Source organism: Cucumis sativus, chromosome 4 (genome assembly GCF_000004075.3).
Source record: "Cucumis sativus cultivar 9930 chromosome 4, Cucumber_9930_V3, whole genome shotgun sequence".
Taxonomy (NCBI): Eukaryota; Viridiplantae; Streptophyta; class Magnoliopsida; order Cucurbitales; family Cucurbitaceae; genus Cucumis; species Cucumis sativus.
This window is the reverse complement of record NC_026658.2, coordinates 19,246,506-19,271,840: the sequence shown is the minus strand read 5'-3', so window position 1 is coordinate 19,271,840 and position 25,335 is coordinate 19,246,506. Positions and strand designations below refer to the sequence as shown.

General features: G+C 31.6%; 1 protein-coding gene across 1 annotated transcript; it reads right to left on the bottom strand.

Annotated features, from left to right (window-relative positions):
• Positions 1-10,666: 10,666 nt before the first annotated feature.
• LOC101208080 (phosphatidylinositol 4-phosphate 5-kinase 5) lies at positions 10,667-14,989 on the bottom strand. Its single transcript, XM_011655557.2, has 8 exons — positions 13,144-14,989; positions 12,794-12,961; positions 12,352-12,517; positions 12,153-12,269; positions 11,874-12,067; positions 11,639-11,769; positions 11,477-11,549; positions 10,667-11,291 (listed from the first exon to the last, which is right to left on the bottom strand). The coding sequence occupies exons 1-8, from the start codon at positions 14,358-14,360 to the stop codon at positions 10,991-10,993; spliced, it is 2,367 nt and encodes a 788-aa protein (XP_011653859.1). The 5' UTR covers positions 14,361-14,989; the 3' UTR covers positions 10,667-10,990.
• Between the last annotated feature and the right edge of the window lie 10,346 nt (positions 14,990-25,335).

Below are 25,335 nucleotides of genomic sequence, written 5' to 3'. Positions count from 1 at the left end.
AAGACAACCATGCGTTGTCAGGTCTACATGGTGATGAGAAGGTGGTCACATGTGTTAAGATGTTTGCATTTGAGCTAAACGCATGAGCAACTGGAATTGAACCAGTAAGTGTCCAAGTGATACTGAAGATGATACGAGCTTTCACAATAGTCTATGTGTGAGAATGGTTAATGTGTGGTGTTTATTGCTTTTAGTGCACATGATGAGGCGTTTTGTGAACTTGATCTTGCAAAATAAATTCATGCATGTACTTGTATTCCCCATAAAGATTTTTTCGAAAATGTCACTCGTTAAGCATTAGGTTTACATTTTAAGTTTCTCCTTCTCCAAGTAAGTGAAGCAAGGAAGACTACGTCGTGAAGGCGAGCTGCGACATTAAGAGTTGGGAAAGGCATTTGGAGCTTAAGTTTAGAAGTCTAAAAGTTCTTTAAGCATTGACTTGTAATTGTATTAAGTTTGACAAGGAGTGAATAAAAATGTTTAAGTTTTTTAGCGTTGTGCTCTTGTATTCACGAGGCAATTGCTCATTTAAGTATTAGTAGGTGTTCAAACATCTCATTAGAGACATTGGAGTTGTCCAAATTATGTTTGCATGCACCTGATAACACGAAGGAGGGACACGTTTCGGGTAGAGGTGCGTGACATTTAACGACTTCATTTTTAGACTTAAAAGTTTGTTGATGTAATTAGAACTATTATCGTACGTACTTTAGAGTGGGTTGTTTTAAAATACAAATATGAGTTAAATGAAGTATAAGTATGATGAAAATGAGTGTTAACTAATGGAATAATGATAATAAGTATGCATTGGATGCGTTGAAGTAAGAGATTGAAATTCTCAAACTTTGCACCAAACGTAAAAAGAAAGACATAAGCAAATACAGACTGAATCATCTTAAAAATGAAGCAAAAATAGAAAGGCAAAGTAAGTGGTAGGCCAATTCTTCCTAAAAAGAGGTGGAAGGAGAGAAGAGAGAGAGAGAGAGAAGGGCAAAAGTGTAAATATAAAAATGGCTTTGTGGGATGTAACCCAAAAAAGTGATTATCCATAATTACAAATTCATGTATGTTCTGGTTGGTTGCACCAAGACATAGGACAAAAAGAGCATGCCTATGTTACATGGACTTCATTCTATTAACCCTATACCGCTTCAGCCCGTTTCCCTTTTCCCATGTCACTCTTTTTCCTCTTTATTACATCCCCCCATCTCTCTACTCCTTAGCCCACCATCACCCTCTCTCTCTCTCTCTCTTTCTCTCTCTCTTGACCGCAACATCAAACACACTGCCCTTCATTCTCCGGTCACTGCCGGCCGACAAAAACCATTTCTTTTCTCGTGGGTGTGTTTTCTTAGACATAAAAACTCCACGCCTTTACTCCGATATGCACGAGAAGAAAACCCAATTGGGTCCTATACAAAATTTTCATTCCGCGGCGGCGGTGGGGTTTGATGGTGAGGGGATTTTTTAGTTTGAGATCAGTGGCAATGTTGATTGTTGTGGCGGTGTCTCTTTTGATATTGCCACTTGTGCTGCCGCCGTTGCCACCGCCGCCGGTGTTGCTGCTGTTTGTTCCGGTGTTGATTATGTCGTTGCTTTTGTTCTTAGCTTTGTCTCCATCGGAGGTTCCGGCGGAGGAGCACCATGAGACTGACGGTGGCGACGAGGACAACTCGGCTTGATTATTTTTTGTTTCTTCTTTTCGTTGATTAGAAAGTATATATCGTGGGAGGATAATTAATTTTTGGTTCTTGATTTGTTCTTCTTTGTTCAATGTATAATGGAATTCTTTTTTAGTGTAGTTGAATGTTTTTTCGGTTGGCAATAATATTATATAGCTTTCTACATACACAATTATTTTAACTCTTCATTACTAAGGTTTGGTCATGGTGCAATGTTTGAGGCAAATTTTTGGTTTTCTTAAAATTATATTTGGAAGCATTTTCAAATATAGTCTAATCATCCACGTATTTACTAAATATAGCAAACTTTTAGATTTTATCAATATAGAAATTGATAGTAAAATAAATTTAAAAAAATTATTTATTAGACGTTAATAAACTTTCATTGATATCTACTTGTGTACTCGTTGATAAAATATGATGTTTTATTATATTTTATAAATATTTTCTTATTGTTTTATGGTGTATTTTTAAATGGAACTAAAATTCTACATTGATAACATAGAAGAAAAAAATTGTGAGATTCTATATGGATTAGATAACAAAATTAAAGAAGGTATTTAAGTGAGGACTGCATTTTGTAACGTGTCACAACCAAGATTGGAAATTCGAATCTTCAATATTCATTGGGTACATGACAACAACATCCTTAAGAAAGTGAAGACATTTTGTAATGTCTCAAGACTAGAAATTCAAAATTCTAATCTCCAATATTTATTTGCGACCTAACAACGTCATCCTTAAGAAAGTTGTAGAAAATTTTCAAAAGGCCACCGACATAGAATTGTTCAAGCAAAACACATTTAACTTTGAGTGTCTATTTTGTTGCTATAGATAGTAATTTTAAATTCTTTTAACTCTTTCTTAACCTTATTTTCATATTTCTAAGTGGTGTTCATTAGAATGGTTCAAGTGTAAGTTTGGAAAAATTTGAATGCTTCAAGATGTAGTACATTAAAATACCGTCACTCGACATTTTTTTCTTTTTTTAAAAGATAACTTTCATTCTAATTAGTTGTTGTGTCGTAGAGATGTGGAGAGCACATAGGAGGATGCACCTAATCATTGTTCAATAAATAACGAAGTTAATAATGATTATTTCAATAAATAACGAAGTTAATAGTTATTATTTTTTGTTAAATATTTCCATCTCATTTTAATTAAATAATGCATGGGATGAGAATTTTGATTTTGTTTTGAATGAATATGTTTTATATACATTGGAATCACGTTGAGAATGTGTTAGATGTGTATTATAAATTATTAATTTGGTTAATTTATAGTCGCTATGTAAGAGAGGGTTTGAGGTAATAAGTGAGTTGTTATATAGTATTCTAGCTTATTTTAGTTGAGTAATAACTTGTGTTTTGGTTGTAAATTAATTTAGTTTGAGTTATAATAGTACGTGTTTGATGTGTAAACTATTTTAGTTTGATAAGAAAATAATGAACGTTGGAGTAAAAGAAATGATGAATGTAAAATGATAAAAATAGTAAATCTAGCTTATTGTAGACTTTTAAATAATATTTAGGGTAGGAAAGATATGGTTATTATAATCTTCTATATAATTCTCACTAAATGCTTAATATTATCTTATTTTTTTTTGTACGGTTTATTATTTATTTTGATAATATTGTATCCTTAAAAACATAAATATGTGTTAGATTGTTTTAGTTTATAGAAAATTTAAAGAGAGAAAGGAAAAGAAAAAATTGGTTATCTATCATCAATTATTGTGGTATATATTTACTCATACATATGAAGGAAAGTGACATTTAATTTTTATCTTTTCAAATCCAATAATATATTAACAGGAAAAAAGTTGCAAATTCCTCCCTAAATTATTATTTTATTAATAGTTCATAGTTGGAATATCTTTAGCTTTTTGTTCCCGGCAGAAATTATATTTGCAATAATACTATATCCATAAATCAACAAAAAAAGATTTAAATTTCCTCTTTTAACAAAGTGGTCAAATATTTTCTCTTTTTTTCATAATTTTTTTATACAAGAAATGAACGTTTATATTTGAAAATATATCGTTTAGATTTGGTACAACATCGTTTAGATTTAATCATTTAAATTTGGCTATACAAAACTAAACAATTTTTTTAAGATTGTTTTTATATGATCGTTTAGATTTGGTTATTTTGATATATGATAGTTTGGATTTGACTATCCAATATCCGAACGATATTTTTCACGATCTTTTATATTTGAAAAAACCAAATAATAGTTTGAAAAAAAATAAATCTTTTATATTTGGTACGCGATCTTGAACCAAATAACAGTTTGAAAAAATTAGTAAAAGAAAAATTGCACAAGAAGAAGAGAAAAAGACGATAAAAACAAAAAAAAATCGCATAAAAGAAAGAGAAGAAAGACGGTGAAAAGGAATGACAAAGCTTAAAATATTTTTAAAAAATGATCAGTTTCATAGGTAGGTAGCACTCTTTTTGTATCCTAACTAAACTTAGGTATGTTTTATAATTTTCAATACCATCATCCATCGATTTATGCTTCAAATTTTAGCAAATTATATATGTTTTAATGATATAAACTTTCAATTTCATCCCTTTCGAGTAACACACACTCGATTAAGTTTTAGTTTATATTATGTAACAAGATTGAGTAACCTCATCATGGAAAAATGAACCAAATTGTTGAAAGTAGGACTCATACGAACACAATTGGGCAAACAGCCACTTGTGTTCCTCTTTTTTATTCGATGCCATTGTCAACAACCAAATGTGTTTGAATGATCCAAATTACAAGAAGTCTGAGTTTATTTAAAATGTGAGAGATAATTAGAACATTTAAACTAGTCGTAACAAACATTGCCAATGCTAAAGATTAAGAAGGCCACAAAATTAGAACTCTAGCATGGCGATCTTAGAAAATCTGTGTGAGTAAAATTGTGAGTAAATTTTTTTTGGCATAATGTCCAGGCATAAGTTGTGAGTAAAATTTACATCTTTAATTGTGTGGTTGGATTAATTTTTGAAGTGTTTAATTTTTAAAATAATTCATTTTAAGATAAATGGAAGTGTTTGACATTTGTTTAAAATAACTATTTTTTAAAAAATTGAGATTATAAAATAAATCGTTTTAAAGAAAAACACATACAACCAAATTTGAGAAAAAATGTTTATTTGATGTTTAATAGGAATCTCTCTCAAATATCTATATTCCTTCATCTATTTTTTCTATTCCCTTTTCCTATCAATTTTTCACTCCTTTTTGTTTCTTTGTTTTTTAAATACTTTGAATATTTTTTATACATTTAGATATAGGGTTTGCAAATATTCCTCTCTTAGCCAAAACTACTCCGCCATAACTAGAATGTCAATGAAGAATATGATTGTTTAGTTTGTGCAATAAAGATGAATTTTATTTGTTGGATGCTACTTCCCCATTTCAAAATACTCACAATTCTGACTCATGTATGCATTATTCACAACCTTTTAATATTAATTTAAAATGGGTCTCTCATCTGTTTTTAAAGTCATTACTCATTCATCTAACTATGATTCAAATAAGAAATGAAAGACTATATAGAGAGCAGGTAAATTAAATACTAATATTTTAATCATTGAAAAGAAATATACTTTGGTTTAGAGTCAACCAAGACTTATGTTTATTTGTATAACTAATTATTTGATCAGAGGTTATATGCTTGGATAGAGCAATATTTATTATTAAATCTATACAAAACCTAGAGTCGTCACCAATCTTTTTTTACGGTGTGATTGGACATCGAAATAAAGCAAACAATTAAAAAAATGGTCTGCAAAAAAATTGAGTTGAGTCCGAAAGTCATTTGTGTGTGGGGAAGGTATTAGCACCCCACAACAACCATTTAGATAAATGGTGGCCAAATTTCAAATCTTGAATTGAAAATATTTTTTAATTTATTTTTAAACCAATGTCTTATTTCACTCCTCGTTCCTCCAATATTTGAAGCAATGATCTCATAAAATAAGTGGAATAATCTTCCATTAATTAAGACTACCTATTGAGAAAAGTTTCTCACCTTAAGAAAATGAGAAATTATTACAATTTTTCAAAATCTATCATGGGCTAGTCTTCGAATAAAGATTTTTTTTAAAAAATATTTATTAAATTCATTTTCTCTTGGGATCAAATCTCGAACTCCCAAAGATATTGATCCCTCACCTTAAGAATTCTAGAAAATCGGACTCTCAAATTTCTTAGATTCCATCATAGGAATATTTTTAGCGAAACAGAAGTGAATTATTTAAAAAGTTTTTTAAAGAAAAATTAAAAAGAATAACTGTAAAGTAAAAATTTCTAAACAGTTAAAAAAGAAAATTTAAGAAAGATGTTCAAAATTAGGTCAATAGAAAATAATGTGTAATGGAATCAAATATATTATACAACAAATTAAGCAAGTAAGATAAGATTTTATTTTTAAAACAAAAATATTGGTAATCGAATCTTGGGCTTCCAAACAACCGATTCTCTCACCTGAAGAATTTAGAAATAACAGACTCCTAGATATTTCTAATTCCATCGTCAGATTTTTTTTAGAATGATAAAATGTAAAGATAAATACGATATAAGAAGAAAAGAAATAATTGATATAAAATTCCATGGTAACATTGCAAAGTGCAAAAAATATTCATAAGTTTAAAAGTACGTAACAATAATTATTATGCATGCAATGAAAATAATTTAAAATAAATAAAAAGAATATAGAAACGGTAAATAACGAAAATGAATAAATAAATAAATAAAAATAAAGAAGAAATAAAGAAACAAAAGAAATAAAAGGAAGAAGAATTAGAAGAGGAAGAAAAACTTTTTTTTAAAAAAAAGAGGTGTGGCTGCAAGTTGCCTTGCTGCCACCCATTATAATAATAATTATTATAATAAATAAATAATTAAATAAATAGTAATTATATAAATAAATCAATAATAATAAATTTTAAATATATAGAAAGCCATAGTTATAATAATAAAGTTAAAAAAGAAAGAGAGAAGTTAAAGAAAACAGTAATAAAGTTAAAAAGAAGAAAAACAGAAATAAAAAAAAAACAGTAAAAAAAACGTTAATAAAAATTAAAATATATTAATAATAATAAGTAAATGAAATTTTCTTTATATTTATATATATATATATAAATATAAAGAAAAAAAAAGTCTCACGTCTTTTTCTTTTTCTTTATATTTTAGGGAGAAGAAAAAGATTAAGATTTTTTTAAAAAAATAAAATAATAACAATCAAAGTAAAAGGAAGCAAGAATAAATAAATAAATAAATAAAAATATCTACCTTTTGCAAAAGTTTTTATTTTTTTCAAATGACAGATATTCTCTAAAAAAATTTCTATAACACTTTCTCTAGAGATTTTTTTGTAAGAAAATTTTCTCCTCCAAAAAATTATTTGTTTAAGAAACTCCTCCACATTATTCTTTTTTTAAAAAAAATCTCTCCATTTTCTAATGACAATGGTCCCTATTTAGAGTATACCACAAATTAGAAAAAAGTAATAAGAATAAAATCAAAATTTGATATTATATTAATAAAACAGATTTTCATTTTCCTAAAATAAATTAATTGAAATATTTTGAGATTTTTCAAAAATTAATAAATAAATTAAATAGATATTAAAAGATTTTTTTTGTTGAAAATTAATTTTCTTTTTTCCCTAAAATGATATAAAATAAATCAAAATTGATATTAGAAGATTTTATTTAAAACAAATTCATTTATTTTTTCCTAAAATAGTACAAATAAGATAAATGTGATATTAAAATATTTTATTTAAAATAAATTTATTTTTTTTATTTCCTAAAATAATGAAAATGAGATATCAATAATATATGTTATTACTATTTTTTTTTTACCTTTTTTTTCAAAAATAAACAAATAAAAGTTTAGCCATTATTACTAATATTATTTTTAAAGAAAATTATTGGTAAGATAAAAATAGGTGGCTACAGTCATTATATATGAATTTATTTTCTCCAATCCAAATCTTCGGTTTTTCTTAAATTTAAAAATCTAGTTGAAAATTTGTTGGAAACTCGTATTTTACGACTACAAAGTGATGGTGGTGGTGAATTTAAACCTCTTAACCTCTCTTATCACAACGTGGCATTGAACATGGTTTAACTTGTCCCCATACTTTCCAACAAAATGACTTAATTGAAAAAACCATAGGCACATAGTTGACATGAGTCTCACATTACTGTCTCAAGCTTCGTTACCTCTTACCTTTTGGGATAAAGCTTTTTCTACTGCTATTTACATGATAAATAGACTTCCTTCTCCAGTTCTTGATCATGTCATCCATTTGGAAAAGTTTTTTGGCCTCAAACCCAACTATTCTTCATTACGTGTTTTTGGCTGCAAGTGTTTTCCTAATTTACGTCCTTTTGATTCTCACAAGTTATCTTTTAGATCAAGCCCATGCACCTTTATTGGCTATAGTAACTCTCATAAGTTACGAATGCTTATCTAGTCATCTTTACATTTCCCGTCATGTTTTATTTGATGAATTATACTTTCCTTATATATGCTACTATGAACCCACCCTTATCCTCCTCCCTCCCTCCCACTACTGTCTCCTTTCCACCTATTTCTTCTATCATTGCACCCACCCCTAAGGACGATAATGAAGTTTTGCACAACTCTGTTCCAGTTCCTCATAATTCTGAGAATCAAATTTCTACTAATGTGTATCCTTTAGATACAAGTTCTAATGCAATTTTGCAGGAATATGATGATCCTCCTTCCACTATGGGGATTTATGAAACTTCATCCTCTATGGCTCCTTCTCTTGTTGATGCTCTTCATGCTATAATGCTCATCTTATGATGACTCGAAGTAAATGTGGTATTTTTAAACCTAAGGTATATTTAGTTGATTACACACAACATGAACCATGGAAGAAAGCCATGGAAGATGAATATACTGCCCTCATGAACAACAACACTTGGACCTTCGTCCATAGGCTAGTTGACAAAAAAAGAAATCATTGGGTGCAAATAGGTTTTCAAAATCAAAAGAAACTTTGATGGTTTGATTGCTCGTTACAAGGCTCTCTTAGTGGCCAAAGGTTTCCATCAAACACCCAATATTGACTTCACGGAGACCTTCAGTTCGATTGCTAAACCAGTTACTATTCGAGTTTTGTTGACTCTTGCTCTCATGAAAGGTTGGTCTATTCGCCAGCTTGATGTAAATAATGTTTTTCTTCATGGTTACCTACATGAATATGTTTTTATGGAACAACCATTTAGATTTCATGTCTCTTATGCTCCACCAATGGTATGTCACTTCATGAAAGCCTTATATGGCCTAAAACAGGCTCCTCGTGCATGGTATGATAGGTTAAGTTCCTATTTGCATTCTCTTGGCTTTCGAACTTCTCTAGCTAACACATCCTTGTGAAAACTACTTCTACTGCCTGTTGTTATATCTTGATATATGTTGATAATGTTGATAACATCATTGTTCTGGCTAGTTCATCTATTGTTTCAGATTAGTTAATTAAGTCTTTGAACTCTACTTTTTCTTTAAAAGATCTTGGCAAGTTTAGCTACTTTTTAGGTATCGAAGTCTCGTATCTAGAAAAAGGAGGCATGTTATTTTCTCAATCTAAATACATTTAGATTTGCTACATCGAACCAAGATGGTTGAAGCCAAGCCTATTGCTACTCCTATGATTAGTGGTCCAATACTATTTGCTCGTTAGGGAGAACCTTTTAATGATCTTTACTTGTACAAAAACGTTGTGGGTGCCTTCCAATATGTCACTCTTACTCATCCTAAAATCTCTTTCAGTGTTAACAAAACTTGTCAATTTATGCACTCTCCAGCTATTTTACATTGGCAAATGGTGAAACGTGTTCTCTCTTACCTAAAGGGAGTCTTATCTCATGGCTTATGGCTCCAAAAGTCGACTCATCTCAATCTATATGGCTTTGCATATCTGACTGGGCTTTAGACCCCGATGACAAAAAAATCCACTTCTAGCTTTTGTGTTTATCTTGGTGGTAACTTAATCTCGTGGGGCTCCAAGAAACAATCTATAATCTCTCGTTCAAGCACAGAAGCGGAGTATCATAGTCTTGCTCTTGTGGCTACTGAAATGGTATGGATTCATTCTCTTTTAACTGATCTTAATATTATCTTACATCATCCTCCTGTTTTGTGGTGTGACAACTTAAGTGCAGTTCATCTAAGTGTTAATCATGTACTCCCTCCAAAACAAAACATGTTGAGATTGATATTTATTATGTTTGCGACTTGGTGTTTCAAAGAAAAATAAAAGTTCGTCATCTTCCAGCCACTGAACAAATTGTGTTGTGAGCCACAAATTTTTAAAAATTCAAACAGAAACTCACAATGGTTGATGTTGCTGCCCTCAGTTTGCAGGGGGTGTTAAGGCAGCCCATCAACAAGTCCATTTTTGCTCTCTTATTCTTTATTTCTTATGTGTACAAATTAGTCCAAATTATAAGGGTTATTTTATGATATTTTAGATGAATACTTTGTCATTGGTGAGTGTAGGATAAGAGTTGTTCCTCCTAAGCTTTCTATATATTATTCATTATATAGTGTAGTCCAAAAACAATGGAATGATATATATAAAAAACTAGGGTTTTGATCTCTTGTCAATTCTTCCTCTTCTACAATCATTCTTTATTCTTAAGTAGTTCAAACTACACCAAAGCATCCAATTATACACATTGCCTTTATTAAAACTGTACACTACAAGATTTATTTTACAAGAACCTAGAATATATTTTTGACCTTGCCAAAAATATTCAAAATTAAAACACTTCATAAATTTTAAATGATTTCTTAGTTGTTCAAAAGTATTCCTTTAACCAATAATCAATGCCTTGTAAAATACACTTACAAATCTACATGGAATTTTTTATCATCCAATGATAGAACACCAAAAATGGAAAAAAAAATGCATATCATATGTTTTGTAAAGCATTAGAACATAGAGAAATTAAAAGAGGTTCTATATACAGTTGCAAATTGATATCAAAAGTGTATTCAGTTATCAATGACTATACCTTTCTCTGTGTAATTGTAATTATGGAACTACAGAAATGGTTACATAAACAGAATTCTATTGCTTCATTTTTTATCTCATTTACTAAATAACTTACATAATTAAACAGAAGATATATGATCTGCTTCTATATATAAAACAAATGAAAGAATGTAACCAGGCGACCGGCTAGCTTCACTTCCCGCTTTCGACCCAGCTAAAAATTAAATAACTTCCACAACAAGTAGTTCGAAAGTTGATAGACTTGTTTTCATTCGAAGTTTGTCTCATCTTCTGCAAAGATATTAAATATGAAATCACGAAACCGCTTCGAGTATTGCTTTGGATCAACAGCTGATATCGAAGTTGGATCGTATTGAATGGACTTGTAGGCATGCTCAAGTTTCTTGCTAATGTCATAATCTTGAAGTATGTCAATGACACCAAAGAACATAACCACATCATAATATTCTCCTGTTGGTTCTCCAACTAGTTGAAACTCACAGTCGCTTCTTCTCATCGTTCGTTCGACCCGAGCTGGCATGTTTACCCCCAATTTGATACTTGACCATCTGCAATTTCATATATGTAAACATGTTTTTTTTATCAGAACAAAATATGGAGCATAGGAAAGCTTGTAAGACGAAACAAAAGTGTCGATCACTTTAGCTAAAATCATTTTATATACCAAGTTATAATGAAAGACTTTGTACAAACAATTGACTGAAAAAGAGTTGGCAATCAACAAGGATTTGACCTGGATGGATCTAGGAAGAGCTGATCCAAGTCGACTCTCGACAAACGAGGACCTACTTCGTTATCGGGCCCACCTGAAAAAGATACATTTCATCATTTGGTTCGAGATAGAAGGACTATGTTGTAGACAGTGATTGATGGAGGGAAAGAATGATCAAACAACCTATCGGAGTGCGAGCTCCAGAAGGTATCAAATCACCAGCAGCTGAAGTTTCCCTGAAGTGAAGACCAACAAGAAGACTATAATCCATGATTCTTTCCTGTTCGAGAAACTCGCAGTCCCGATCGATTTGCCTATTATGAAAGACAATAAATAAACATAAAGGAGACAAAACAAAGATGAACTAGTTTATCAAGTTACATGGCTAGTTGAGATATTTGACAAGAAACGTATTCACCTGCAAAACTCTTGAAACCATGATTTCTGAAGCCGAAATACAAAGTTAAGATCAAGATCCTTAAGGATAGTTGTTTCATCGATCTCACTCTCAGGCTTATCTGTTGTGCGTCCAAGAATCGACCCTTTCAAGTCGAATCGTCGATGAATGGAATACTCTGAGCAGAAAAGGTTTCCCATTATGATGAACCTTACCTATGTTTTAAAACACATAAATCATTCTAGTCAAAGCAATTTCTTATTATCAATAAAGCTCGTGTTGAAACAAATATCAGTTTACCTTCTTCTGGATAGGCCCAGTTAATTTAACACAATGAAGGCCATAGAATTTGGTCACCAAAGTGGTCTCAAAGGCTCTCACATGGTTATAATAGGCAGACAACATTCTTATCAAAACCTGCAAAGTGAGGCCAAGTTAGCCCAAATTACAACACCTCTAATTGGTTCAAAATGAATAAGGCAAGAAAACAAAATCTCACTTTGGCTTCTGACTTCTTCATCGTCTTGATCATATATCGGTCGTCATTGGTCAAGTAGAAAAAGCTACCACTTTTACCAGGAGATGAAAGTTCTCGTAGCGCATCGTTCCCGCAGATTGATAGCATATAATCAGCTGGATCCACCTTGAACAATTTCCTTAGAGTTCTGTAGGTGAATGATAAATCCATTAACAAGGCTATGTAGTTTGGTATGACAGTACTAACAATTTTGTTCTTGAAATCATATCCCAGAAGCGTTCTCTTTTTGTCATCCTATTCAAAAGCACAATTCCCAAAAATGGCGACTGCAAACCAAGCTTTTCCTTAAATCCACCTTCTTCAATCATATTCACAAACTATTGTTCTAAACTATAAAGAGCAGAGCTAATAAATGAAGCTAATTCAAGGAACAACCCTATAGATCAAGGAATTAGCATTTTACCTGAAAACTAGAGGGCAATAGTCCTTCCATTTGAACTCACATGACTGGTGAGGTGGAGTGTGTTTGCTTCCTTCTGAGGGAAATTTGGTCCAAACTTTTTCCTTGGGATCAAAAGCCGAAGGCTTCAAGTCGAGCGAAGCCGTGGGGGCCGGTCTTCCTACTGAATGTCTGTTCAATTCCTCACAGATAGATATACAAATGGTTAAAGAAAACAATCACAATGTACCAAAAACAGAAAAGGGAATATATAATGCTTATTCTATTATATCAACAAGTCATAACAGAAAGAAAAAATATTGGCAATTATGGTTGTGTTAAGAGATCACATAAAAGAGAAATCAGCAAACTACCTGATCCCAAGCTGCAAATTGAGCATTAGATCATAGTTCTTGTGCCCTTTGCAGATTGTCTCTCCTTGTCTCTTGGAAGATCTTGGCATTTTCGCTGGCATCGTCCCAAGTCCCTCCTTATCCAAATTCAGCCCCAACATATAATCAGCCACATCCCCTCGACCGCCTCCGCCTCCTCCTCCTCCTCCGACTGACGACGTCCTCTCGCTACAACACCCTGCTACATACTCATCCATATCCCCACCTCCCCACATCTGCATTCTATCTAACGGCTTCTCAACATCAACACTCACCCTACCATCAACAGACATCCTCCTCGGCTTCACTCCATCCTCCCCCTTCGATGATCTCCACACCGCCAACTTCTTCTGTGATGGCAAAATTGAAACCTTCTCCCCAAGACAGATCTTGCAATCACTAAAATCAACATTATACACATCTTGAGGATCCCAATGCACATTCCCAGATGAACCAGAAGGGTAATAACTCCCATTCTGCTCTTGTGGATCTTTACTCCAATACCCCACATAGAAACTCCCATCAGGCCATTTGAAAGTCCCATTCCCTCTAGGCAAACCAGTCTCCCAATTCCCTTCATATCTATTCCCATTGCTCCAAGCAAAACTCCCTTTCCCACAGATCTCCCCATTTTTCCATTCACCAACATAATGATTCCCATTTTTCCATTGATATCTCCCATGCCCTTCTTGCAATCCTCTCCTCCATTCCCCATCATAACAATCCCCGTTTGAGAAGTTTTTAACTCCATGTCCATGTTTCAAATTCATAACCCAATGTCCTTTATAAGTATCACCATTTGAACCTGTATAAGTACCATTTCCATCCATATAACCACTCTTGAATTCACCTTCATAAGTGGCTCCTGAAGGCCAACTGAACCGGCCTCGCCCCATCGTCTTGCCTTTGCTCCATTCACCAACGTACATACAACCATCAGTCCATAGATATTTGCCTTGTCCATGAGGGAAGCTATCGCACCATTGGCCGGTGTAATAGTCGCCATTGGGGAGGATTCTATCAGCGTGATAAACCTCACCCGAATACAATTCTGATTCTATTACTTCGCCATCGATGTCGCCATCGTCGGCGTGAGCTACTGACGTCGTGCCGAATATGCTGTGAGCTCGTTTCTTGGCCGCTTGTGTTTTACGTACCGTGGCTTCCCATGCCTTCAAAACTCCACTCTCTCTGCTCATAATGGAATGAAAAAACAAGAAAATCTACAATACCCAGATGGTAATTTCTATTCAAAATTGGATTTTGTAAGAAAAGATTGAAGTTTGATGGATTTGAAGGGTACCCAGATGAAGAAAAAAGGAAATAAATCAATGAATGAATGAATGATTGTGAATTATAATCCACAATAATAAATCTCTCTCTGTTTCTTTCTTTCTTTTCTCTCTCACTCTGTGTAACATGGTTGTTGGTTGTAGGTTTTGGTTTTGGTTTTGTTGTTCTTCAGTTTTTGAATTTGTGGTTAAGAAAATGTTAAAAAAGAAGGATTCAAAAGAAAGGGGAAAGAGAGTTGATCCATTCGTTTACCAAAATTTATGAAAACAGAACAAACGGTCATGTCTATAAACTGATGATAAACATTGATTCTTTGTTGGTTTTTGTTTAATATTTTTTAGAGGCCATTAAAATTTCAATAACCAACCAAATGTGTTTCTAAATGTGTAATCCAATCAAATCTTTTTCAATGCTTGGTTATGGCATAGAACACATAATCTAGGGAGAGAAACAGAGAGAGGGGAGAGAGACTCGTTCTTTTGATTAACAAAACTTTGACATGTGGTGCTCTATATTTAGAATGAAGAGGAAGATGAGTATGATTTTTGTGACAAAAATAAAAAATAAAAGTTATAGATTTTGATTAAAGAATGATAAAAAGAGATATGAGTTCTGGCTGTAATATTCTTGTGTTCTATCATTGCGCTTTGCAGTGGACAACACAAGATACTCAGTTTGGTTTTGTTGGGATTTGTATTAAGGCTTATTATTATTATTACTTTATTTTGGTTCAAATATTATTTTGAGTTTCATTACCTCATCTTATCTTAAACTTTCAAATTTAGTAAATATAATTTACTCCTTCTTAGTTCATCCTCGATTTTTTTTTCTTAAAAAAATGTATATGTTAAGCATTTCTTTTGTAAATTATAAAATATATTCACCTATTTCTTTTCTAATTGCATGAAATTGTTATAATAGTCTACCCAAGTTTTGATCCATCAATAGAACTTTTTACAATAATTTTTTATTATAAATATTATTTAATAGATATTCATATTATATTATGTTTAGTGTCGATTGTCATGTCTCACTCTCATCTCTATTTACATCTACATATTAAGTTTTGAACATACCAACTCTTCCACCTCGTGCCTTTAATTAGTGGGTTTTTGTAAGACACAGCGGGTTGAAAATCCAAAGAAATTGAAATTATTAAGATGTTTAGAGAATTTCTATTTTATTAGTTTCCTAGTGTCCGTTTGGGGGAAGGAAAGGATTATGGGGAGAAGGAAATGATTATGATAATCCTTCCGTGATGAAAAATTAAGGATTATGATAATCCTTGTTTGGAGAAGGATTGTTTGAGAAGAATTATGAAGGGATTATAATAATCTTTGCTTGAAGAAGAATTATGTTGGAAGAATCATAGATATTATTTATTATTATTTTTATAAAAAAATTCACATTCTTGTATTTTTTTTAAAAAAAATCATATTCTAATTCCAACATGCAAATATTCGTATTTTTAATTTACCGAATTGTCATATTTATGAAAAACAATTTCCATTACTTTTTTTAAAAACTATGTCAACTTTCAACACGCAAGCGTTTCGTGCCAATAAATTAATGGGTTGTTATGTGCCAGTAAAGTATACCTCTACAATTATTGATTTTTTTAGCCTAACAAACATAAGAATAATAATGGAGTTTGAAATTCCAATCTAAAAATATAAATAAATATCTTAACAACTAGACAATGCTTATATATTTAGCAATTCTAATTAATTTAACGTCAAAACTTAACTTAATCGGCATGATATGATTTGCATCCCATTAATTTATATTTATTTCAAACTAATTATATATTTTTAATATAATAACTCACAAATATTTTATTTGCTAAATTCTTCAAATAAAGTTAATTATTTGTATGAACTAAAAAATTTCAAATGACTGAAATTTTCACTATGAATAGTCAAACCAAACGTCCATAAATTGACCTAATTAAATTGAGCCAAACAAAATTAAGGTTGAGTGATATATTAGCCAACTAAAGTTTATTATCCTAAAGAAAAAATATATATATATCAAATTAATAATACAAATAGATATCAATTTTTTTGAAATCTTATAATTTGATTATTAATACAATTAAGATATCAATTTATTTATGAATTATTCTTCCAAAAGCTTATTACAAATGGATGCACTTGAGGCTCTAGAATCTTAAATCAATATGTTAGAGAATGATTTTTCTACGTTTCAAATATGCTTGAGACTAACTATATTGAGAGAAATATTTAAGAAAATATTATACATTTATCTAATGTCTTCTTGTAGATGAATGAAATAATGTGTTGTTAATTAAAAAAATGAGGAATATGAGTTGACTAAAGAACCGACATTTTCTACGGTGAAATGTTGTCGATTTTAATAATGGTAGATGAAAAATTATAAATTTCGACCAACGAGAACAATCTCATTCCTTGAAGTGAATTTGATAATTGTTATCAAGTTTATGACCACAATAAAAAAATATATTTATTTATTCGTGGTTATTGGTCATCATGGACATCTAAATTTCAAAAGAACCACGTGAAATGATAATCATAAAAAAAGAAAAGTTCCACAAGAAAAAGATAAAAATGTGAAAGCAGATTTTGCATATAAGATTAATAATATATTTACCTCATCCGGTAGTATACCGAAAATTTGGATGTGGTAGAGTTTTGGATCCCTTCAAGAGAAAATTGGCATATTTGAAAAAATATCAACTACTTTTGTGATTATATCTTAATCAATTTTTTTTATCTCTCATTTTTATTTTTATATTATAGGTTTTGTTTCTCTCATTGTAATTATTTTGTTTAATGAGTAAGCGAGAATATTTTTTTTTATACTGAATAGCTGAAAAACGAGCAATAAAGATATATGTATGATAGACAGTACAACTACTATGAGACTCGTTTTCAATTTGAGTATAGGAGGTAAAATTTTGACTAAAAGAACTAAAGAAATTGGTGCTTTGAATAAATCCACATAAAGGATTAAATATAAAATCTTTTATGGTTAGTAGAAGTTTTGTGATTAAGAAGTTAATTCGCGAGAAAGTTTTGAGAAAAGAAGGGTTTGCAGTAGAATCCAATCGTTCTAAATTGGGTCCTTTGTTTGTAGGCTATGACATTGGCCATTTTTGCAACGTTTTGGGACGAAGATAAAAATCGACTCTCGTGCAAATTTTTTTCGGCCTTTATGGGCAAAAAACTTTAATATCACTCAAAACGAGGTCACCCAGTAGTTAGATGTTAGTTTTCGAGACCTTTGACATCGTTCTAAGCTAGGTCCTTTCTTCATAGTCAATGGCATTGACCCTTTTTTCAACGTTTTGGAACGAAAATAAAAACCGACCCTCAGACATATTTTTTTCGACCATTATGGGCAAAAACCTTTAATATCACTCAAAACGAGGCCGCCTAGTAGTTAGATGTGAGTTTTCAAGACCTTTGACATTGTTATAAGTTGGGTCCTTTCTTCGTAGGCTATGACATTGACCCTTTTCTCAACGTTTTGGGAAGAAAATGAAAACTGACTCTCGGGCATATTTTTTTTGGCCTTTATGCGCAAAAAACTTTAATATCAATTAAAACGAGACCACCCAGTAGTTAGATGTGAGTTTTCGAGATCTTTGACATCGTTCTAAGTTGGGTCATTTCTTCGTAGGCTATGGCATTGGCCTCTTTTTCAAGGTTTTGGGGCGAAAATGAAAACTGACTCTTTGGCATATTTTTTTCGGTCTTTATGGGCAAAAAACTTTAGTATCACTCAAAACGAGGCCACCCAGTAGTTAGATGCGAGTTTTTGAGACTTTTGACATCATTCTAAGTTCGGTTCTTTCTTTGTAGGCTATGGCATTGGCCCTTTTTTCAACGTTTTTGGACGAAAATAAAAACTGACTCTCATGCATATTTTTTTTCGATCTTTATGTGCAAAAAACTTTAATATCACTCAAAACGAGTCTACCTAGTAGTTAAATGCGAGTTTTCGAGACCTTTGACATCGTTTTATTTTGGGTCCTTTCTTCATAGACAATGACATTGGTCCTTTTTTCAACGTTTTGAGACGAAAATAAAATGTGACTCTCGGGCATATTTTTTTCGGCCTTTATGAACAAAAAACTTTAATATCACTCAAAACGAGACCACCTAGTAGTTAGATGTGAGTTTTCGAGAACTTTGACATCGATCTAAATTGGGTCCTTTCTTCGTAGGCTATGGCATTGACCCTTTTTTCAACGTTTTAGTTTGAAAATAAAAACTGACTCTTTGGCATATTTTTTTCGGTCTTTATGGGCAAAAAACTTTAATATCACTCAAAACGATGCAACCAGTAGTTAGATGTGAGTTTTTGAGACCTTTGAACATCGTGTTAAATTGGGTTCTTTCTTCGTAGGCTATGAAATTGGTCCTGTTTTCAACGTTTTGGGACGAAAATAAAAACTGACTCTCGACATATTTTTTTCAGCCTTTATGGGCAAAAAACTTATCCCTACATTCTGCTCAAGACTCATCAAATTGTTTAAGATGTTAGTTTATTGGATTTGGGTTATTAAAAACAAAACTAATATTATAGTGGCTAACATTTATTCAAATTATAATAATAACACTTTATTAATAACTGTCAATAGATTATATTTACAGTCTACGAGTTTTAGGAAATAAATTCCAACAAACTCCCAATTGGACTAAAACTCAGTCTCTATGAGATGTACATAATAAAGTAATCCTCTATCGTTGAAAATTGTAAAATGTACAAGTATATTGATAAAACATATATATACAAATACAATAAACTAGGGCATCCTCGTACCCATTACACACTTGCTCTGAAAGGTGGTAAACCCTTCTTAGAGTTTTGCACAAATTTTGAACCAACATTTTGTCAATATAAATTTTTTGAAATAGTGTTAACGTTTTACTCTTCCGATCCCAACAACATATTGTGTCTCTCCCAAGTCTTTCATTTGGAATTGGGTTGCTAGCCAAGTTTTAACGTCAGTTTAGATATCCTACACCATTCCTAATGAGAAGGATATCATCCACATAAAGTACTAAGAAAGCTAATATACCTTTGTTGATTTTCTTGTATACAGGTTCAACAACGTTTGGGTCAAAAACGTAAGATTTAATCGTAGTCTCAAATCTAATGTTCCAACATCTAGATGCTTGTTTCAACCCATAAATGAATAGATTCAGCCTGCAAACTTTTTGCTCATGACCTTGGGTTATGAACCCCTCAGACGGACACATAAAGATACTCTCTTCAAGATTACCATTCAGAAAAGCAGTCTTGACACCCATTTGCCATATTTCATAATCATAAAAAGTTACCATGGACAAGAGAATCCCTATAGACTTTAACATAGCAACAGGGGAAAAAGAATCCTCGTAGTCAACCCCTTCCCTTTGGGTGTACCCTTTTGCTACATGTCTAGCTTTGAAGGTCTATACCTTCCTAGCTGAATCTCTCTTTTTCTTATAGATCCATTTGCACCCTATAGGTTTCACCCTTTTGGGTAGATCTACAAGCTCCCACACTGAGTTGAAGTACATACACTTCATTTTAAGGTCCATGGTTTTGACCCATTGGTCACTGTCTACATCATTCATTGCTTGTTTATAGGACAATAGATCTTCAACGCCATCATCTGGTATGGCAACCTGAGTTTCAATTAAATCTAAGTAACGGTTAGGTTGTGATACAATTTTTTCACTGCGTCAAGGCATTCTCAACAATTAAGAAGGAAGAGCCTGACCTGATGTGTTGCTTTCATTAGCTCTTGATGAAGGACCAGCTTCATCAATAATCCTTGTTGATTCATCAATAACTTCACCTAATACTAATTGGCTTCGTGGTTTATGATCTCTCATGTGGTCTTCTTCCAATAAAGTAGTATGTGTCGATACAAACACTCTGTGTTCTTGTGGATCAAAGAATATATCACTTCTTGTTTCTTAGTGTAACCAACAAATTGGCATAACCTTGAACGGGGTTCCAACTTCTTGGGATTTGTCACTAACACATGTACTGAACGACCCCAAATTCTGAAGTGCCTTAAACTAGGTTTACGTCATCTCCATAACTCAAAAGGTGTTTCAGAAACACTTTTCGAGGGAACATTGTTCAAGATATGAATTGCAGTCTCTACTAGATGCCTCTAAAATGAGCTAGACAATTGAGCATAACTCATCATTGAATGAACCATGTCTAACAAGGTTCTATTTCTCCTTTATGATACATCATTTTGTTGAGGTGCATCAGGAGCCGAGAGTTGGAATTAGATTTCATGTTCTATCATATAGTTCTGAAATCTCAAATCCATGTACTTTCCATGTCGATCAGATCAAAGTATTTTAATCTTTTTACTTAATAAATTTTCAACTTCAGCCTTATACTCCTTGAACATTTCAAGAGCTTCAGACTTATGCCCCATTAAGTATAAATAACCATACCTTGAATAATCATCTATAAAAGAGATGAAGTATTTAAAACCTTATCTAGCTTTTACATTCATCGTACTACAGAGGTTTAAATGTATAAGTTCTAGGGACTCTTTGACTCTATAATCTTGTCAAGGGAAAGAGTGAGAAGATCGCCATTGTTGAGGATCTGAGCGCGACCATCTCCCCTGGTAATGTTAGTTGATTGGTGGAAGTTAGAAGCAGAGGAGGGGATGAAGAAAGAGGTGAAGAGTGGAGAAAGGAAGAGAATGGTTGAGAAAACAGAGGAAGTTGAAGATGGAGATGGAAGTTCAGACGAGAAGAAGAAGAGGGAATGAGGATTTATATAGCAAGGGAGAGATAGGGATGAGGAAGAGAAGGTAGGTTCATGATCAAGATGCCGCCATTGGGAATGTTGTATACAACTGGTTATGTAAAAGTGGTTCTATAATGTTGTGGTTTGGGGAATCATCTTCTTTTAAAGTTAGAAAGGCCCTGCTCCACAGTTGTTCTTCTAAGTGCTTTTGTTGACCCACTTAACAACAATTTAACCTCACTCCTTCTAAATTACAAAAAAGAAAATTTAACTATTAAGTATAAATAACTATTAGCTATTAATTTAACTACTAACTTTTCAAGAGCTTCAAACTTATGCCCCATTAAGTATAAATAACCCCATTCGCATGTTACCTACACGAACGAGTTGGATCATTGTGTTTGTATCAAAAACAAAGTGGGTCGTATCCGCAGTGTTACCAAGATAAAGTACACAACCTTATCTCTATATTGTAAATCTTTTAAGATGATCTTGAACATTGATCCCTGTATGTCTATACATATTGTTCAAGACTCATCAAACAACTTAGGATGTTAGTGTATTGGATTTGGGTTATTAAGATAAAACTAATAATATAATCCATAACATTTATTGAAAATATAGTAATAACACTTTATTAATAACAATCAATGGATTATATTTACAATCTACGAGTTTTAGGACATAAATGTCAACACAATTTTTCTCTTATCACTTGGCCGCCTATCTTCTCACATCTTCACCCTTATCCACACTTAGGTCATGCTTCCCTATCTCATGCCTATAATTCTTTGGTCGTGTGCATAGCGCAAAACCTTGAGCCATACTTAGGCTACTTATCACTCTTCTCGGCCATCAAAGTAGTCCTTTTCCTTTAAAAACACTTAACTCTTATACTTCCTAACAAGTGACACAAGAATAATATCAACAAGGATCCAACAAAATAATTTAGTAACGATATAGAAAAGCGTAGGGTATATAATTTATTTCCTCTTTACAAAATTTAATCCTTGAAATTTAGAAGCTCTTACTCAAACAAGGAGGAGGGATGTTTACTTCTCATCTACTCTTCTGTTTTCAAGCTGGAAACAAGTTAAGGCTATAGGTTAAACAAACTTTTTTACGTAACTCTGTAAACAAGCTAAGGCTATATGCCCTTAATCATAGACTAACATTTCAAAAACAAAATGAAAACCTGACTAACTTAATCAGAAGCTATTGTTAGAATCTAATTAAATTGACAGGGTTATTATGCTTTTTTTATACCATGTTTTACACTCTGTCAATTTCAAAGTTGTTACATATACCATTATAAATAACTAAAAACTCAAATTTCAGAAAACTCATCCCCTCAATTAACAATTTCATATAATATCACACATTCAAAGCTTGAGGCATGGGAACTCAGAAGCTTTTTATTTTGTCCATTGCTGTTGTGCTCCTATTTTCTTGTTTTGTCTCATCGAGTATTATTCCATCTCTCAACTATTATAATTTCCTAACCTTTTTTATTTTTTTGTAATTTTGAAGTTAAAAAGGTACTATTTATATACTAATTCTTGATCATATGGCAGTGGATGGAGATGGTCTATGGAATTGTGTTATACCATGTTCTAACCATAAAGGAGATCTTTTGTGTAATACTGAATGCATCGAACAAGACCAAGGTGCTGGATTTTGTGTTCCTAAGTTACCTGGCATTTATGATAAAAAAGTTTGTTGTTGCAACAATGGATGAGTTAAGAAAGATATTTTGTATAATGTTTTTGTTTAAAGTTTGAAATAAACTTGTACTAATTAAGATTTTAATCTAATCATCTTTCCACGAACCCAAGTGCTGCCAATAAAATGAAAGTAAGCTTAATTGTAAACCCTACATTTTCTATTACAAGTTTCCACATTTTAATTTATTATTAACTTTGTACTAGTATTATGGAAAAAACATCACATCAAGGTTTAGAAAACTATAAAAAAATATATATATAGTTTCCATAACTTGTTGCTTTCGGACTTTTACTAAAGGTTCAAATTTCATTTACAAACGTGTAATAATCATACCAACAATAAACAATTTTAAATTTCACAAATGAAAAACTATAGAATCGATACTGAATGAGATCTAAAATAGTTATATTTTTTGTTTGATTTTGGTTCCAAAACATAAATGTTTGTTTATAAATTAAAATTAAAGAAGTCATTATAGAGATAGTAAGAGAAAACAAGGTGAATTTGTAAAAATTAGATATTCAAATGGTATTTACCTAACGGTGCCAAAACTATCATGTGGATTACTAAACGACGATTGTGTTGTGAACAAATCCATTACCTTGGAATCAAAATCGACACGATCTCTATATTAAATTGTGAAAGCTAGTTGCTTTTGAACGATAACACATCTCTCAATTACTCATGGGAGAAAAGAAGATAATCAATCAAAATTTTGTTGGGAAAACCATAGATATAAACAGAAAGAATACATAGGAAAAAGAAAGACAAAAAATTTGTGTACCATTTTTCTCAAAAAAAATTATAATAATAATAATAATAAATAAGAGCACTTGAAGGAAAATAAAAGAGCATTTTCTAAAAATAAAAAATTATTTTGAAGTTAATTTTAAAAACAATTTTAGAAATAACTGAAATTAGTCCTTAAATTAATTGCCAACAGGTAAAGGATTTTTTTAAAAAACACAACAAATCGGTAAAATATTTACACTGTATAGAATAATTTTAAAAACTGAAAAATCTCATGGACCCACAATAAAAAATACCAAAAATGTATCAGTCAACACACAATTAATCGACTATATGTGTGTGTAATATTTCTTCTAAACAATAATGATACGCGGTCATGTAGGAAATGATACACAATCGTGTAGATAACATCAACACCGGCCACACGCGCACTTTTCGTTGATCTTCAAAACGATAATCTTATGCGACCGTGTAAGAAATGATACATGATTGGTTAGTTCATGCATGATAAACGATATTTCGAAAAAGCCCTAATAAACGATCATGTAGATGATGATACAAGATCGTGTGTAGTTTATGATACACGATCAAATAGTTCATGATAAACGATAGTTTTGAAAAGCCCTAGTAAATGATGGTGTAGATCATGTAAGCCTATGGTAAACGAGTCTTTGTCCACGACACATTGAAAAAAAATAATATAAGATTGATAATCTATCGAAAACATAGATAATAATAGCATAAGTATAATGAAAAATAATAATAATAATTGTAGAACAATGATCATGATTTCAAAAAATATAAAAGAAAATTTCAAAAGAATAAGAGAAGAACACTGCCGATGACTACCCTGTGAAGAAGATGGAAAGGAAGAAGAAAGAAATTCGAGCTGCACGAAATTCAAAAACAGCAAGGGCAAACCTTGAATAATTTTTAAAAAATGATTTGTTTCCTGAACTTTTTTATTTTCTTGTACGAACCGTAAACATTTTAAAATTTTGTTACATCTATGTAAATTGAATTACGAAACAATTAATTCTTGAAATTAATTTCAAAGGGTAATAAAATTTATTTTCCTTTTTAGCATCTTTTCTTTTGCTATGTTTGTCATTCTCAAACACCAGGAACCTATAGAACACTTTGCAAAACACACTTAAACATAGTAGACAACATTTTTCAAAATCTAACTTCTACCAAATTAGTAAAGTTATCACATATTTTTAGATTTTAGCTTGTTTAGACAAAAGTTTACTAACCGAACTTATAATTCAACCCATGCACACAAGTATAATCTTCCTACTTCGTAGGATAATTAGATAGACAGAGTAATTGTAATAGGTAGCATTTTTAGGGATATGGTAATTTAAATTTTCAAATAATTGCAAATATAGCGACTTTTGGTGATATTATTTGGTTTTTCATCCCCTCATTCTTGATGATTTTCAATAGTGTTTTCAATTGAGTTTATGGGAAAAACTCTTCAGAATTTATGGAATTTGATAAATGCTTCATTAAATTATGCATACACTAGGATAGAGTTGAGAAAAAATGAAGGAATAACTTTAGTGTTGTGGGTGAATCTTAGCCTTCCGAACAAACCCGTCTCAAAGTCAATGCTATTATTTTCTAAGTGAAATTTTTCGAGATGGT

Excerpts from the sequence above, each read along its gene's own strand:
- LOC101208080 (XM_011655557.2), bottom strand. The coding sequence starts at position 14,360 with ATGAGCAGAGAGAGTGGAGTTTTGAAGGCATGGGAAGCCACGGTACGT. Across the intron at positions 12,518-12,793 it reads TATTGCCCTCTAGTTTTCAG|AACTCTAAGGAAATTGTTCA; the intron begins GTAAAATGCTAA and ends ATTCACCTACAG. Across the intron at positions 12,270-12,351 it reads TGAAGAAGTCAGAAGCCAAA|GTTTTGATAAGAATGTTGTC; the intron begins GTGAGATTTTGT and ends CTCACTTTGCAG.